The sequence below is a fragment of the Serinus canaria genome, chromosome 26 (assembly GCF_022539315.1).
Source record: "Serinus canaria isolate serCan28SL12 chromosome 26, serCan2020, whole genome shotgun sequence".
NCBI lineage: Eukaryota > Metazoa > Chordata > Aves > Passeriformes > Fringillidae > Serinus > Serinus canaria.
In genome coordinates, this window is record NC_066339.1 from 3412591 (window position 1) to 3430418 (window position 17828).

A 17828-nucleotide genomic window follows, 5' to 3' on the forward strand; every position below is an offset into this window, starting at 1 on the left:
GCAGCGAGTTAAACCCGCCCTCGCTGCAATCCTATTGGTCGCCATGCTGACGAAGCAGCTGGGGATTGGCTCCCGGTCACGCCCATCAGTCGTGGGGGCGAGGCGGTCAGTAATGGCGGGCGGGCGGCGGGCGGTGACAGCGGCGCTGCTGGCGCTGGGCTCTGTGGTGCTGGCGCTGGTGGCCGCCGTCCTGCTCCGCGCCTTCGTCCTGCGAGCCCCCGCCGGGGTGCCGCGGCTCTGGGCACGGAGCGCCGGCACTGCCGCCTTCAGCGCCGGCGAGCGGCGGGAGCTGAAGGAAGCGCTGCGAGGTGAGGGGGCCCGAGCGCTGTGAGCCCCCCTCGCCCCGGCACTGGCCCCTCCTGAGGGGGGACCCAGGGCACGGGGGGCGGGTGTGGAGGCAACCCCTCCCCGGGTGCTTTCCCTGGGAAGGAACCGGGTGTTGGCTCCCAGCAGGACTAAGGAAATGATTGAAAATCTGTGCTGGGCACTGCTGAGGCCACGCCTCGAGCGCCAGGTCCAGTTCTGGGCGCTGCTGTTCAAGAAGGGCTGGAGCCAGTCCAGGGAAGGGAATGGAGAGTCCAGAGGGAGCTGGGAAGGGTTTGGAGAGTCCTGAGGGAATTGGGGAATGGTTTGGAGTATCCTGAGGGAATTGGGGAATGGTTTGGAGAATCCTGAGGGAATTGGGGAATGGTTTGGAGAATCCTGAGGGAGATGGAAAGGGGCTGAGGGAGCTGGGAAGGGTTTGGAGAGTCCCGAGGGAGCTGGGAAGGGTTTGGAGAGTCCTGAGGGAGCTGGGAAGGGGCTCAGCCTGGAGCAAAGGAGGCTGAGGGGGAATTTCTGGCTCTGCACAACTCCCTGCCAGGAGGGGACAGCCGGGGGGGATTTGGGATCTTCTCCCAGGGAACGGGGACAGGAGGAGAGGGAACGGCCTCAGGCTGGGCTGGGGAGGCTCAGGTTGGACATCAGCAGGAATTTCCTCATGGAAAGGGCTGGAAGGGGCTGCCCAGGGGGGTTTGGAGTGCCCATCCCTGGAGGTGGCACTGAGTGCTCAGGGTGGGGATCAGGCACAGCTGGGACTCGATGATCCCACAGGGATTTTCCAGCCTCAGTGATCCTGTGTTTCTCCTGAGCCAGCTCTTGCCCTGTGTTGATTTTCTCCATTGTTTCCTGCTTGAACACACAGAATTTTGCAGGCACCCATCAAGGCGTTTCCAGACATCCCTTTGTCCACTGGATAAGTCACTGTTGGGATTTTCTCCCTTACTTGTTCTTGCTCACCACTGCTATGCCCAGTCCTGGGCTGTTTGTGCTGTCTGACGTAGAAGATTTGAGGGGTTTAGCTCTCAGTAGGACTGGCACTGTGTAGGAAACCACAATCTGGCACCAAGTGATAAAACCCTGTGTAGAAACCTCATACCTTGCTGGCTGGTAGGATTTACTGCCTAGCACATCGTGTTTGCATTCTTCTTTAATGGGAAAATGAAGGCTCACAATAGATTTTTGTGTTAATTCATGAATCACACGACCTCAAAAGAATCCATAACCTCTTCTGGCAGCTGCTGTTGGGAAAGGCAGCTGGGGCTGAGTTACTCCCATGTTCTGCAGGACAGGGACTGGATGTTGGAGAGCCTGTTTGAATGGCAGGGCAGACCAAAAGGGCCAACAAAAGCCCTGTCTGTTTATATAGGTTAATTTATAAAGCAGTATGGAGGTGTAATAACCATCACAACCTGCTTAGCTCTTGAGAAAGAGCCTTGGGCTGCCAGCTCAGCTGCCTGTGCAGCTGCCAGAGGAGCCTGTGCCTCTGGGGAATCAGATCACCCAAGCAAATTGCAGCTGCTCCTGGACAGTAGCATTTCTAAGGATATCATTCAACACTTCAGCATGAAAAGTGGAGTCAAATTGTCTGGAGAGAGACCTTGGCTGAGCTGTTAGGAAATGCTGGTGGCTGCATGTGCACGGCCCAGCTGAAGCACATCAGGCTCTTTGTGATCATGGCAGCTCGTGCTGTGCTGTGCTGTGAAATAATGTTTAAAGCCTGGAAAAACACTCAGGAGCATAAATGTGCTTCCAGTTTTGAAGTGCAGTTGGGGCTTTGTTTGCTTTTGGTGCTGAGTGATTTCTGTTCTGTGTTTCTTTGGAGGGGCCATTAAAATCCCAACTGTGTCCTGGTCTCCAGAGGATTTGAATACAACTGCCATGGCAGAATTTGGGAGTTACATTCAGAAAGGTACTGGACTTTCAGTCTTGGCAATTTCTGCTGCTCTATTTTCATAAACAAATTGAAGAGAGTGTGTATCATTCCTGAATGTAAGAGATTTTTATATTTCTCCTGAAGAAAGACCTGTCAGAAACGTCACATGTGTGCCCAATCTGTAGCAGTGGTATCAATGGTCCCAAAAGGTTCAAAGAGTTTTTGTAATGATGGTTTTTGGTCCTTGAGATGGTTAAATGCCACAAAAAAATACAAGAGGATGACTGCTGCTGCTTCAACCTAATTTTTTGGCAGTTCCATCATTGTTCCCTGCAAAAGAGCTGCAGCACTGCTGAACAAGAATTCTGGTTTTCTTGAGGAGACTTTCAAATCCCAAGTGAGATGGATTGGTAGAAGTGTGAGAACATCTATTCTCTGCTGTGCCCAGTCTTACTTACACTTCCCCCCTGATGCCACCTAGCTGACAGCTCTCTGCAATAATACTAAAATTGGCTGGTATTGTTAATTTTTTCTTTCACACGTGTCTTTAATTTTCTTTTTTCCTTAACAGTCTTCCCGGCTGTATTTTCTTCAAAGTTCATCCAACATGAAATTGTTGGGAAATACAGCCACCTGTTTACAGTGCAGGGCTCTGCCCCTGGCCTGCTGCCCTACATGCTGCTGGCACACATGGATGTGGTGCCTGCTCCCCCCGAGGGCTGGCATTTCCCTCCTTTCTCAGCTGCAGAGCACGAAGGTTTCATCTACGGACGAGGAGCGCTGGATAACAAAAACTCTGCCATTGTACGTGTGCTTGGTAATGTCCTTCCACACAGAGACAAAGCAAAGGCAGAGGGCAGCAGCCCATCCTCTTGGAGTTCACTGGTTTCTTTTTCACCTCTCTTTCTGCCAGGGATAAATTCCTAGTTTGGATAAATTCCAAGTCCTGCAGTTTTCTCCCGACTTTTGCTAAAGATGGAATGAGTGATGTTTTCACTCATTCCTCACTGTTGCTGAAGAAAAGAGGGTTAAAACTCGTGAAGAATCAGGAGAATCATATTCACAGATGCAGATGTATTTGGTTAAATGCCAGGTTAAAGGTTTATGGCACAGGTGGCCAGAGAATCCATGGCTGCCTCATCCCTGGGAGTGTCCAAGGCCAGGTTGGAGCAGCCTGGGAGAGTGGAAATTTCCCTGCCTGTGGCACTGGATGAGCTATAAGATCCCTTCCAACCCAAATCATTCCATAATTCTCTGTCAAATGCTGTGTTTGAAACCTTGTCCTTTTCCCCAGGTGTCACAGAGGTACTCCAAGCCAAAACTGGCCCTTTGAAAAGGCTTGAGTTTCAAATTAAATGTGTTTATTTAATAACACAGACAAACAACCCTGCATCTTTTAACCAGCCTGTGGCAGAACAAAGAGCTGTTGGGCTGAACACATTTGGGAAGAATGGATTCAGAAAAGATTGGGAAAGATTTCTCATGGGGAAAAGGTTGAAAAATTACTAAGGAAAATGTCCCTTTGTGACTTGGATGATGATTTCCATGGCAGCCCTGTATTTAAATATGAACAGATGTTTAGTGTCACGCAGGACACACTCCTAGAAAGTTTCAGGATGTTTAATCATCAATTTCAAAGCCTTAAAACTTAAAAGTTTAGGTTGATGCTTCATTCTGCTGTGAGCTGCACAAGTAACTCCACAAATGGCCAAAAAAATAAAAAGTCAGCAATTTCAGTGAACATGGCAGGAAATGGGTGCTGACAATATTGAGATGATATGTGACAAATTAAGTCATTTAAATTGAAAAAGAGTGATGGAATAATAGAGCAAATGCATTTATATATATATATATTGCCACAGCAAATGGTAGATTTGATTGTTTGATTTCTCATCCTTCAGATTAAGTTTCTTGTTCTGTTTCAGTCATCTTGGCACTTCTTGTACAAAACATGCAGCTCCTTAAACTGCCTGGATTTGGCAGCTGCAGAGAGAGCCAGTCTGGGAGTGTGGCAGGCCCTGTAAGGGAGCACTGAACTCCTGGAGAATTCTGGCTCTGGGGCTCCCTGTGCAGTTTGTCCCTGAAGCAGCTGCTCTGTATTTCGTGTCCCTGCCCTGGCACCTGTCAGAGCATTACTGATCAAAACCCCTGCAGTGCCTTTTCCAAGGAATGGGAATATCCTCAGTGGGAGCTGTAGGAACCAAAGCTTAGCTGAGAGCAGCACAAGGGCTCTGGAATATCCCACTTCTCTTCCAGCACGCTGCATTCTGTTGCATTTATTCTCCTGATCACCACCCAGGGATGGTTCAGCACCTTCTGTTTTTCCTGCAGGGCATTCTGCAAGCTCTGGAATTCCTGCTGAGGAGGAATTACAGACCCCGCCGCTCCTTCTACGTTGGCATTGGCCACGATGAGGAGGTATTTCCAACACACTCCTGGGGTTTTTCCTTAGAAAGCCCTAAGGAAATTTTGAGCTGAGGCTGTTCCCCACTCCCTTTCCTGTGTCTCTCTTCCCTGGTGAAGGGCTGAAGGTCCTTGACTGGAACATTTTCCCTTCTCCCCGTGATGGGACCCCTGGGTCAGTGCAGTCTTGCCTCTCTGCAGCCCCTCATTCTGGGGGCAGGACCCAGCACCTCCTCATTGCATTTTATTAAGGGCTGTTGCCCTTGGAGCCTGCTTTGGGAGGGGTGGCTCTGCTTTCTCCAGTGGATCTCCATTTTCATTCTATTGCCAAAGCTTGCAGCCAAAGCTGACAGCATTTCAGTGCAGGCCTAAATTGCAAACTATTTATGCTCTACACAAATAGTTTGGCTATTCAAGGGCGTGATTGTCTGCCCTGTCTGGAATTCCAGACCCCACCTCTCCTTCTGTGTTGGCATTGGCCAGGATGAGGAGGTGTTTTCTTTCCTTTCCTCACAACAACAACCTGTTTGCATTGTTCCTCTAGGTAACAGGGCTTAATTTTGAAACATTGTTTAGCTGGAAGGTCTTTCCTGTTTTTCTTGGTTCTGTGGGGATGTACTGTGTCAGGCCCCAGGTCACAGTTACAGATTGATTGTTTGGCTTGGAGTGACATTCACAAAGGATTTGGGGTGATGATCAAAAGAACATTGGAGGGTGTCACTTCAAATTCTTTTCTGCAAGGAAGGGGCAGCAGGAATCCCATTTTGGAGACAGGAGAAGCTGGGCTGAGATATTCACATGGTTGTACCAAATGTTCAGGAAGAACTGTAAATGTGTTCCAGTGGTACAGAGGGACAGGGGAGGTGGGTTTGGTTAGGCACTGTCAAAATATAAAGACAAAGAATTATGAATAGTTGGAATAAATAGGTCAGCAATTGCCAATCTGTGAGTTTACAGCTCTGAGATATCAAAATGAAAGCAGCAGTCAGTGACTCATCAATGAGAGCACTTCTCATCATGGCTATAAATTCATCTGCTATCAGGCCATTAACTATCTCCAATTAATTTTCCTGGAAGAATCTTTTATGTTGCTCTGGAGCTGTTCCCCAGGGGATTTCATGCATTCTTTGTGCTGTAGCCAACAGCAAGGTGCTTTCCAGTTTTCCTCCCAGTGTTCTGGCTGGATCTGATCCATTCTTCTTCCTGGATTGCACAGGTGTCTGGGCTGAAGGGAGCAAAGAAAATTGCAGCTCTGCTGGAAGCCAGAGGAGTGAAACTCTCCTTCCTGCTGGATGAGGGGAGCGCGGTGCTGGATGGCATCATTGCAGGGGTGAAGAAGCCAGTGGCTATGTAAGAGTGACCACCAGAATGTGATTCATTTCCAGTCGTTAATTAGTGATAAATGACATTGTTGATATCATTACAGAACGTTTTCAGGACGTGTGGCAGCGTTGGTGCTGCTGGAGCTGCAGCAGTGGCACAAAGTGCAAGGCAGGACCTTCAGCCTCTGCCTGCTGTCCAGCACAGTCATGCTGACAGAGGCACAATGTTCCACTGAGCATTTTCATTCTGTGCTGGAGAGCTCTGCTCACTGCAGAAGCAGCCCAGCCATCAGTCCTGCAGAGATCTAAACACTGTGTTAATGATTTGTTGTTGCTGCTTGAGTGGTTTTTATCATACTAAAACTATGCAGAGCAGTTATTTTTATCTACGGTCTGTGCGTGTGTGTTTGGAATCACATTAGTCATTTATTTGTTAATTAATTGGTTAATTTATCATTGTCCAGGATTGCTGTCACAGAAAAAGGTTCAATGACACTGAACTTCACTGTGGAAAAAGAGCCAGGGCACTCATCCTTTCCCCCTAAGGAGACAAGCATTGGCATTCTGGCAGCAGCCATGTCCAGGTGAGATCTTCCCTGTCACCCAGTGTCAAAAACAGTCAAAAAACCTCCTGAATCACTCATATGTGACTTTTTAAATATTTGTGTTTGGAGTCTTTTTCAAACTGCTGTTCTATATTTGGAATTTCAGTTTGTAGCTCGCTTTGAAGGGCAGAAATGAAACTGCCAGCCAAGGAACAATTGCCAGGTGTCTGCAGAGCCTTTGCACTTCAGCTGTTCCCAGTGCCAGCCAATTCTTTAAAAGCAACACAAGTGCTGTCTGCCCTAATTTCCTCTGTAGCAACAGAGATTCCTTTGTTTGGGTGGCAGGATTTCTCTGGAATTTGTTCCTGCACATCCCTGCTGCCTCAGCTGGGAATTCTCCAAGCCAAGGACCATGGAATAGAGTCATAACGTGACTGCAGAAATCAGCTCTCTGCATCTCTGTGTAGATACCAAACTGGCTAAGAAACACATATTTTAGAAAAACTTAGTATATCCAGACCTGGTGGGATTTGTGGGCTATTTTTCTGGATTTCCATGTATTTATAGCAGCCAGGCTTTGGGATTTTTTCCTGCTGTTTCTCAAAGGAAATCTTTGCACGTGACTGGAATGCCCAGGAATCTGTGGAGCTGTGCTTGCAGTTAGCAGGAGAGCAGAGTGTGATTGCATCTCCAGTAACAGAGATACATTTCACAAATCAAATTCCTGACATCCTTCTGGAGCAATAACAGCCAGAGAGTTGCTTTTTAACCTTTTCAGTGTTGAAAACATTAACAATTTGTTTTGTAGGCTGGAGCAGAATCCCTTGCGCAACTTGTTTGGCCACGGCCCAGAGCTCATGACCATGGAGCACCTCGCAGCAGAGGTGAGGAGACAGGCAGGATTTCAGTCCCAAATTTCCAGAAGAATAACCCAGTGAAGAATTTAGTTGTGTAGAAAGGATAATAAAGCTGTTTTTTCTCCCAAATTACTGTTCCTGCTGGAATTGTTTTGTCCATATTCAAGCGACTCCACCGTGCTCTCGACAAATGAAAACTTTCTGATTTGTGGTTTTGTTTCTTCCCCTTAGTTCAAGTTCCCTCTCAACATCATCATGAGCAATTTGTGGCTGTTCTCACCTATTGTCAGCAGGTAAGAAGAGAGATCCTTGATAAACATCCCCAGCCTCTCACCCTTAAAAGATGAAGCCATTTTTAATCTTCCCAGGAAATCAGTTATTTTAAAGCTTAGATAATTCAGTGGTTTCCTGTTAATAACTACTTTGTTAATTGAATAAGCCATCATTCAGCTTATTGCCTGTGGAATTAGGTGCTTATTTTTTAGCAGTATTCAACTTTTTTGAAAAATTGTGTTTGTTTGTGTTTTTGTAGAGTCCTTGCCTGGAAACCTTCCACCAACGCCTTGATCCGAACAACCACTGCAGTCACCCTGTTTAATGCAGGAATCAAGGTACTTTCATTTGGGTTTTTCTCCGTGTAATTGTGATGAGACAATTAGGACGTTTAATTTCCACCTATTTATAATTTATATCCAGTTCTAAGATCTGTGTGGGCCCTGTGTGGTGCCACAGTCTCATTCTTTTCTCAGATGTGGCTTGGATTTGAAAATCACAGTTGAAAATCTCTTTCAGAGCTATCTGATCTCTGTCCACCACTGTTAAAATTCTTAATATTTCAGCATAGACAAGAAAATGTGGTTTCTGCATAATCCTCCAAAGTATCAAAGGCAATATTTGAAACTGTCCCAGTCACAAACACTTCCTTGACCCAGACATCTGCAGCACAGGTCTGGGGTTTGCCTCAAGTGTGTTAAATGTGCACCTTGGACTGAGAGATAACAGCCAGATCTTGCCCTGATAAGGAGGTGGAGCTGTCCAAAAATCCTGGAGCCCTGGAAAACAAACGGGCTGTGCTTGGTGTGTCCCTGGAAAAATCTGTGACTGAAAAGCATCCCTGGGCAGGAAAAGCTGCAGTGGCTGAACAGTGACACGGAGTGGCCAGGAGGGAAGTGACACCCTGGTTCCTTGGGGTTTTTTCCTAAACATTGCACTTGTTTTTGTTTTATAGAGTTGTAGATATTCAGTCTGTAGATAAGTAGAGTTATGTGTTCAATAAAAATCAGTTGTTAAGAAACTTACATTTTTCCTGAATGTGAAGGATGTAGTGTGACAATGAGGTAAAAATATCATTTAAAAAGTCCGGAATTTCTCTTTCTGAAGGGAGAGAGCTTAGCTCAAGATAAAAAATTCTATAGAAATAACAGGTCACTTCATTTCTCTTGATTTAATGAATATTTCTTTGTGTATTTATCTGCATTTTAAAAAGGATTTACAGTGTTTTAACACAGAAAGAGACATCACACTTGGTGCAAACAGTGGAGCACCTGAGGCCTGCAGTTGTTTGAGCAGTTCTGAGTTTTCAGCTGGCATTTTATTCTGGTTTTCACTCCCTTTTAAACTTTGGCCCTTCCTTTTTTCCAGGTCAATGTCATCCCTTTCTCTGCAAGAGCCACGGTGAACTTCAGGATCCACTCAGCTGAGACAGCTGCTGAGGTAGCCCTGGGCAGATCTCAGCCTTTGTGCCCAGAGCACGTGGATCATCTGGGATATGGAATGGGTTTGTGACCTGGGACACTCTGGGGATCTTGCACACCTCAGGAGGTCTGACAGGCCTGTCCAGCTCAGGGCAGCTGGGAAACAAAACCTCTTCCCTTCCTTCTCTCTGGAAGCTTTTTCTGGATTATTTGGATGCCATAATTGCCAAGAGCAGCAGGCTGAGCTCCTGCCTTCCAGGGCTGAAGCAGTTCTGGGGTACCTTGAGACAGAGAAGTGCATCTGACTAAAAAATTCAGCTGAAGTGTCAGCATGCACTCAGAAGAGGGACTGACCCACACTTTCAGCCTGTGTTTGCAGCCACAGCTGACAGCTCACAGACAGATGTTTTCTGGAGAGCTGAACATCTGCTGATGTCTCTAAGGGCTGCTTTCTCATTTCTTGTGCTCCTTTTGTCTCTGTGTTTCACCCACAGGTGCTGGAGACAGTCAGGAGCACCATTGCTGATGACAGGGTGAAGATTGATGTGGTGGAGGCCTTTGACCCCCTGCCCATCAGTCCTTGGGATGAGCAGACATTTGCAGTCCATATTTTCCAAAGAACCATCCTGGACACTTTCCCAGATGTTGACAGTGTGGTCCCAGGTGACAGCAGGCACATGATGATTCTTGTTTCCTCTTCTGCTTTTCCCTCCTCCATTTGCTGTGTACTCCTCCCCCCCAGCTGTTAACTGCTGGAAACAGCTGTTTCTTCCTCTTTTTATCCCCTTCCCTCTTTATGCTTTAAAAGTTTTGATGTTGTTTTTTAGTAGTGGAAGTAAAAAAGCAAACAGGAAGCTGACAGAAACAATGAGCCTTGAATTGGGCTCTCTGCACATACAAAGGAATCTCTTCAGGGAAGAAAGGGATTGTGAGGGAGAGGAGGAGGTCTTGCTTTAGTTCTTCTTTTATTGTTTTCATAGCTGGCAAAGCCATTCCTGCTTTTCTGTATTGTTCCTTATGATCCCAGCCCCTTCCCTTTCTTGCAGCTCCTTCCTAGCTCTGCAATTGTTGGATTGAAGTTTGAAGTTTGCATTTTTGGGAAGGCTGAGTGTCAAATCTGTTCTTGGGTTGAGTTGTGTGTTCAGCTCCTGCTCCTGGAGGAGGGAATGTCCTCCAGCATGTGCCAATCAATGTTTGCAGTGATGCTGCTGCTGCAGGCAGTGCAGGACTGTTTCATTTGCTTTTCCTCTCTCCTGGGCAAAGGTGGGGCACTTTTTGAAGTTCAGTTGTTCCTCTCCTGCAGACCAAACCTGAGGTTTGTTTTCCAGGCACGTGCATTGGAAACACGGACAGCAGGCACTTCACCAATGTCACCAAGGCCATTTACAGGTTCAACCCTGTGCTCCTGAAACAGGATGATCTCCCCAGGTACTGACTCTGCACGTGGACAGCTCTGGGGGTGGGCCCAGGGAAAGAGGAGATCCATGAGAGAAGGAAACCCAGCCTTGTGTACCTCCCATGCTGTCATGCCACCATTTCCTGCAGGTTTGGGTGCTGGGGATGGAAATGACCGTGGGACAGTGGCAGCCCTGGCTCTTTGTCCCTTCAAATGCAGGCAGGACCCATTTAGGTGTTTGATTCTGTGGTGCTGCAGCAGTGTGAGAGGTGCTGTTCTGGTAGCTGGCCTTGTCCTGCAGATTTATCCACATACATGGACACTTGCCACTCTGAACTGATTTGAAATTTCCTGAAGTTATGTGATAACAACATCATCATGCAAGGCGTTGTTTGCTTATTTAGATTTCTCATTTTATTGAGGTGCAGATGATGCAGGAGTTGAGGGTTCTGGCTGTAGAGGAATGACCAAAAAATGGGCCTTTAGGATTTTTTCAAGATTAGATTTTTAGATTTTTTCCAGACTCCGCTGTTGAGCTCTGAGCCTTAGAATCAGTACATTTGGGTTGGTTACAGTGCAGGTTTTGGGCTATATTGCTGTTTTTCTGTCTTGCACTGCTTTATGAAGCCAACAGCCAAGCAGGGTGCTGGCTTGTGCAGCTGGGTCAGAAATTCCCCCTGAACTGAAAAACGTCCTTTTTCTTTCAGGATCCATGGGTTAAATGAGAGAATCTCCATTGAGAATTATGAGAAACAGGTGGAGTTCCTCTTTCAGCTGATCAAGAACTGTGACATTGAGACACTTCCAGAGCCCCACGCCAACTCCCACGAGCTCTGAGAGACTTCTGGGAAGAGCAGCAGCAGGTGGACTCTGGGACAGGGGCTGAAGTTGGAGTTGTGTCTTGTGTGTTGAGCTACAGCTGGAATTTGTTTTTTTTTTTATATTGTGGTTTACATACAGATGGGAAAAGTGCTGGCTGTGTGATAGGAATGTGGCCAAACCCAACAAATAACCCTGAGTTCTGCTCTCCTTGGTCTGATGTGGAATCTGGCACTAATTGTTTTCAGCACTTTAAACCTCTGAGATTGGTAATCACTAAAAATCTAAGCTATAATCACCACTAGAAGGTAACTCATCCTGTGTGCTTCTGACAAACTCCTTTTTATGGTGAATGGATCTTTCTCAGGTGAGGGCTCTGCCAGAAGCTCACAGGGGGGTTTGTGGTGTGTGAAAGGGTTCCTGTCACTGCTACAGCCACACTGAGAGGTTCTGGCACTGCTGCTGGGCACTGCTGCTTCCCAGGGCATTCTCCCAGGGGATGGTCCATGGCCCTCTGAGCCAGGGTCAGTGTTCACTCCCATGGCTGCACTGATTTCTGACTCTATTTTCAGGTACTCCAGAACTTCCATGTCGTTGTAACTGAGGAGGTGCTGAAAACTTTCCTGTCCATCATTTTAGTGATGATTTTTTTTCCCTCTCTGACTCATGGTGTGTTGTGCACCTGGGTGTCAGAATGAGGGATTGCAGCTTTAAATAAGGAATTAAATCCCTGCTGCCTGCTCCTCTCTTTTCTCACTGAATCACTTGATGCTTCTCCTTTGCTCTTCTGAGAACTTAATTGTGAAAGATATGAAGCCCTTCAGTTTCTCCCAGTTCAGAGGGCTCAGAGGTTTGTTCCTTCACTGCCAGTGCAAGCAACTTCCACTTTCCTGCTCAGTTTTTTGGGAATCCTGGGGAAGGCAGCCCATGGATGTTGACTCTCCTTCATCTTGCACTTCTTGCCTGCCTATGGCAGCACTAAAGTGTTCAGCATTCCTTTGGCCTTGACAGTTGAGGTTACCAGTATTAATTAGACAAATAATTTATTTAATTAAATTAATTCTATCAATAAATAATTAACAAAGTAAGTTTAGCCAAAGAAAAGTCTGAATCCTGGGGAAGGCAGCCCATGGATGTTGACTCTGCTTCATCTTGCACTTCTTGCCTGCCTATGACAGCATAAAGGGTTCAGCATTCCTTTGGCCTTGGCAGTTGGGGTTACCAGTCTTAATTAGACAAATAATTTATTTAATTAAATTAATTCTATCTATAAATAGTTAACAAAGTGGTGTTAGCCAAAGAAAAGCCTGAAAGCTGCTGTGTGGCAGTGGCAGTGCCTGTGCTGCAGGGACCAGTGCAGCACCTCCTGCTGCACAGATGTGTCTGTTTTTCAGAGCTTAAATAATGCACTGGAATGGGTGGATGTTCTGCTCTAAATTCATACTGTGAAATGTGCTGGAATGTACAGGAAATACCCTGAAATGTATCCTGAAAAACACTGATGGAACTGTGATCCCAATTCTTTCCGTTCACCTTCTCTTATTTATTTGTAGTCTGATCTTATCACTGTGCCCAGAGGGCTCCAACTATCACTGAATAATTGAAACAAAACTGACAGTTTCATCTAATAAAATGAGGAATGTGAATTCTTTTCTGATGATCATTTCTTCTTTTTATGTAGCTGTGTAATTGCAGTGAAGTCATTTCCACACCTGAGCAATCCATGAAGTTTCCATCAAAACAAGCCCACCTATTTTCCAGCCAGCTTTAATCTTTGCTGCCTTTTCCACACAAAATCAGCTCACCCTGGCCAGGCATTGTTGGGCAGTAAATAGTTTGCATCTTTTCTGGTTTGCTGCACTTTGTGATTTGTTCAGGCACGTGTCTGTGCCTCTTTTGTGGAGGTGTCACTGCTCCTGTGAGCTCCTGTGTGCAGGCACAGCAAAAGTGATTTGTCAGGGCACAGCACTGAATGGAACCCAGCCCTGGCAGTGGGAGGTGCACAGGAGGATTTGTTGTTGTTTTTTCTCTGGCAAATCTCTGTAAAACTGAGTTTAAAGCCTTTGTTTTGGCTGTGCCTGTAGGGGGGCAATATTGTTTAACAGCTGATGGTTGTGCTGCCACTCAGAGAGACTGGAAAAATGGGAAAACAATCCCATGAGAGAGCACAGGTTGTGAAAATCCTGTCCTGGTTCCCACTGTTGAGGTGTGGAAGGAGGGATTTCTTGCCTGTTGTACCAGCAAATGTGTCCTAAAGACACAAAGCATCTTTATATTCTGTAACCCTCCCCCAGCCAAAACCCCCTCACCTCTGTTCTGGTGAGGATTGTTTCTTTAAAGAAGAAGATTGATTTTGCTGCTGAAGGGGCAGCGAAGGGCAGAGGGTGCTGGGAAGGCAGGGCTGGCTTTGGCAGCTCCTGTGTGAATGTGTGCTGTGAGATTTGGCTGGGGCAGCTCCTTGCAGAGCTCATCAAGTGCAGCTCATCAGCCAGGCCTGGGATCTTGCAGTGCCTCAGCACTGGGGACGTGCTCAGCAGAGCTTTGCTCAGGGGCCACTCAAGTGCTTTAGACACAGCTGTCCTGCAGGAGCCACTGGGGAAACAGCCCATTCCATCTTCACCCATTTCCCCAGTCCCTTCTGAGGACTAGCCTCTGCTTTTTTCCATGGAGCAGCTTTGCCTCTGTGCTCTTCAGCCTCTTCATTTTATCACATTTGCTGCCAGGTCGTGGTTGTGTGACAGTTCCAGGGAGTCACTGGTGTCTGACAGAGCAGATCCCTTCCCACCCCATTTCCCTGGCCAGGAGATGTTTCTGAAAACATCTTTTCCTAAGTGGAGTGTGAAATTCCCATCGATACCAACAAGAATAGGAATGATGCTTTTTCTGAAGATCACCTCCAAGCTTGCACGGTGTGAGAGTGCCAAGCACATGATGAAAACACAGATGAATGACTCCAGGAGCTATTCTTTTTGTGTTGCAGTGAGTCACTGTGCCTGGAGCAGGGACAGCAATTCCCTCTGACTCAGAGAAGGAAGGAAGAGCCTGATTTTCTGCTCTGAATTCAGGTAACTCACTCATGCTGACAGATGTGATTGGGGCACTGTGTTAGCCCAATTCCAGTGTGTGTTACATCCATTGCAACTTCCTTTTTGCCCAGATCTACACCGTTGATGTTCTAGTGGCAGCACTGACTCCAAGTGAGCTGTGTGCCCTTGTCAGGCTGCTGAGGGCCAGCTGAGCTGGGCCTGCTGCACCCTGGGGAAAAGGTCACATCCCACACCTGCATTTTCTAAAGAAAGCTCTGTTGCTGGGCTCTCTTTGACAGAACTTGGTTTATTTTCAGCCCCAAGTGGCCATGGGGAGTTCAGGCTCAGAGCTGGAGGAACAAGGTGTTTACAGAGTTGTTTCCTCCAGCTTTGCATTTGACACTTGGATTCTTGGCTCCTCATTTGCTGTCCCATGGAGCTGCTGATATCCATTTTCTCCAGCAGGTGCTGTGAAAATTCCCCTTTTTTCAGTGCTGTGGAGTGAGACATCCACTGAGAACCTGGAGGCTGCTCAGCCACAGCCTGTGGTGCCCTTTGCTGTCAGAGAGGAGCATTCCTCCCCTGCAGCTCAGCCTGTGACCCTGAATTCTCTGGTTTATAGTGCTCCTTGAGCCCTGCACAAATTCTTTCCAATCTCTTCACTCCTTGCTGGTGCTCTGGAACTTTTACAGAATTTTTGTCCCTTCAGTCCCCAATTCAGGCTTTTTGGAGATGTGCTGCTGTGAGGTCTCTGCAGCATTGGCAGCTCTGTGCCACCATCTCAGGGCCTGCAGAGGTGCTGCCCAGGGGATGATTTTCCTGGCTGTGTGACACTGGAGCAGGGGCTTGGCTCAGCTTTCCACTCCCACAGCTTCCCGGGGCAGCAGCAGGCAGAGATAAAGGGCTCAGCTGGGGAAGGGAGGGCCCTGCTCTCTGCAGATCCCTCTGCTGATTGCAGAGCTGAGCTCAGAGCTGTGGTGGGGGGCCCAGAGGAAGCTGCAGTCACTTCTCAGCAGGAAGGAAAATGACCACATGGAAGGGTGGTTAGAGCAAGGGGGGCAGGGGACAAAGGGAAAATGCTCTTTGGCACTCAGGGGTTGCTCACAGGGCAGGGGGTCTCACAAGTGACATTCAAATCATGCAGCTTTTCCCAGGGTGCTTTTCATGCCTCTTTTAATGGATGTTTTTAACTCAGCACAATGGGCTGGTTTATTGCAGCCCTGTAAATGCTCAGATCACTTGAACATTGTGTCTGGCCTTGCACTACACTGATGATCCCATGGAGAGGCCTGGCTCAGATATTCTGCATCTGATATCCTTCCACTTGGATTTTCAAACGTTGGTACTGCAGGACTGCCTTGTTGTATGGAAGCATGTTAATCCAAAATCCTCTTTGGGATTTTGGGAAGTGAGAGAGTCTTCATGGAGCAGGAAATAGGGGGGAATTAACAGATTATTGGGTATTTTTTTTATCCTCAGTCTCTGGCCTGGCCAGCTTTGTGGTATCAGTGTTTTCTTCAGCCTAATTCTGACTGTAAATGAATTCTCTCCCAGCCCACAAGTGGAACAAAGCTGCCATGTGAGGCCCATCCCCAGTGGCTCCATGACAGGTGTCCCTGTCCCTGCTGCCCCACCGGATCCGCTGACCTTGTGGAACACAGGAAAGCCAGGCCCAGGTGCTCTCACGTGGCCACCAGCCCCAGGGAGGGACCTGCCAGGGGCTGCCCTGTGTTTGTCACAGCAGGCCCAGCACGTGGGGGACACAGGAACACAGCTGGGACCTTGGAAAAAAGGATGGAGATGGGTTTGTTTGCTTCCAGGCTGGCAGAACAGGACTTCCTGGAGCTGCATTTCTGCCCCAGCTCAGGGCCAGCTGCTGACGTGGCTGCCTGCCCTCGTGAGCTGCTTGTGCCCTGCAGGGACATCTGAAGGGGCAGGTCCTGCTCCATAACCTGCTCAGGATTGTTTTCCTGCTGAGATTCTTGTTTGCAAGGAATTAAGGACCCAGTTCCCTCAGGATCCTTGCTGAGGAGCAGCTGGGGCTCCACTGAGGCTGTGAGAGGCAGTGCTGGAGCCAGGACAGGGAGCAGAGGCACCTCTCAGGGCACTGACACTTCTCTGTCAGGAGTTTTTGGGTGACTTTGGCCAAACCCTTTCATCCTGCTGGATTCTCCTGTGAATCCCTGAGGCCATTCCTGAGCTGGGCAGTTCAGCAGGGCCAGAATCACGTGGCTGCTGTAAAACCCACGGGCACCACATTCCACCAGGCATTCCAGGATTCAGCACAGCTCAGTGCTCAACTCCTTCCTTTCCAAACGTTTTTGTTGCCTTTGCTACCTGCTCCCTGCAATTGGAAACCCAATTTCCTGCCCTTTCATCCTCTGCTTTTTTGATCTCAGCCTCGCTGGTGGGGGTTTTATCTATTTCTGTTTTCTTGTCTCAGGCAGCTTTTGTCCCCACACTTCCACTTCCTGAGCCTGCAGCTGGGGAGCACTGAGGTCACATTTGGGTGCACGTGGTTTTTGGGGGGGTGGGGGAAGAATGGAGGCTCCATCCTGGGGGAGGGATGGATTTTCCGAGTCAGGAAGGAAAGATGAAGGTGGAAGCAGAGCCTTGCAGCCAGGTTTGTTTGGACAAAGGAGAATGGAGGCTGGCCTGGAGGCAGGGTTTGGAGCTCCAGTCCCAGCTGGAGCATGGAAGTTGGCTGTGCCTGGAGTTGTGTCTCTGGATGTCTCAAGTTTTCCATGAGGTTTCTTTGCTGGTGGAGGTCCTGAGAATGAGTGAAATGACCCCAAAGGCTCCTCATCCCTTGAAATCCCAGAATCCCTGGATGGTTTGGGTTGGAAGGGACTTTACACTGGTCCATTCCACCCCCTGCCATGGCAGGGACACCTTCCACTGTCCCAGGCTGCTCCAAGCCCTGTCCAGCCTGGCCTTGGGCACTGCCAGGGATCCAGGGGCAGCCCCAGCTGCTCTGGGCACCTGTGCCAGGGCCTGCCCACCCTCCCAGGGAGGAATTCCTTCCCAAATCCCATCCATCCCTGCCCTCTGGCAGTGGGAATCCATTCCCCCTTGTCCTGCCACTCTCTGCCATATAAAAATCCCCTTCTGAGTGCTGCTCTCTCTGTCCTGTTCTGCTCCACAGGTTCCTGTCATCCTCTTCTCCAAAAGCACCAAATCTTCCAGGAGAGCTCCTTGCTGTGCCCAGCTCTTGGTGGCAGCAGACAGGACTGGAGGGGCAGAGCCCAGGGTCAGAACAGATCCCTGCCCAGCACTGCCTCTGTTTCCTTAAGGAATGAGTGGAGCCAGCAGCTCCAGGCAGGCTGAGTCCCTGTGTCCATGTGGGAATGTGCCCTCCCCTTCCCCCACACACTTCCCAGGCACCCTCATTGGCACAGAGTGTGTCTCCAAGGCCTGGAGCTGGGATCACATCATCACCCTGAGCAATAACTCGCTGCTGCCTGTTTCCTGGGAGGAAAGGAAAGGCAGGAAGGAAAAACAACTGCTCAAAATTTCCACTCATGACAAGAAAAAAAAAAAAAAAAAAAAAAGGAAATAAAAGCAAAGCATGA

The 17828-nt window shown here is 48.2% G+C and overlaps 1 protein-coding gene across 1 annotated transcript; it reads left to right on the plus strand.

The window, feature by feature from the left end:
* The first annotated feature begins 112 nt into the window (after nucleotides 1-112).
* On the plus strand, nucleotides 113-12876 carry PM20D1 (peptidase M20 domain containing 1). Its single transcript, XM_050985365.1, has 13 exons — nucleotides 113-308; nucleotides 2144-2230; nucleotides 2766-2998; nucleotides 4526-4612; nucleotides 5814-5947; nucleotides 6384-6503; nucleotides 7273-7348; nucleotides 7553-7614; nucleotides 7854-7932; nucleotides 8963-9034; nucleotides 9510-9678; nucleotides 10344-10443; nucleotides 11119-12876. The coding sequence occupies exons 1-13, from the start codon at nucleotides 113-115 to the stop codon at nucleotides 11246-11248; spliced, it is 1545 nt and encodes a 514-aa protein (XP_050841322.1). The 3' UTR covers nucleotides 11249-12876.
* Nucleotides 12877-17828: the final 4952 nt, after the last annotated feature.

Bases quoted from the DNA above. Each gene is read 5' to 3' on its own strand.
- PM20D1 (XM_050985365.1), top strand. From the start codon at position 113: ATGGCGGGCGGGCGGCGGGCGGTGACAGCGGCGCTGCTGGCGCTGGGC. The intron at 7,349-7,552 runs GTGAGGAGACAG...TCTTCCCCTTAG, and splicing joins TGGAGCACCTCGCAGCAGAG to TTCAAGTTCCCTCTCAACAT. The intron at 7,615-7,853 runs GTAAGAAGAGAG...GTGTTTTTGTAG, and splicing joins TTCTCACCTATTGTCAGCAG to AGTCCTTGCCTGGAAACCTT.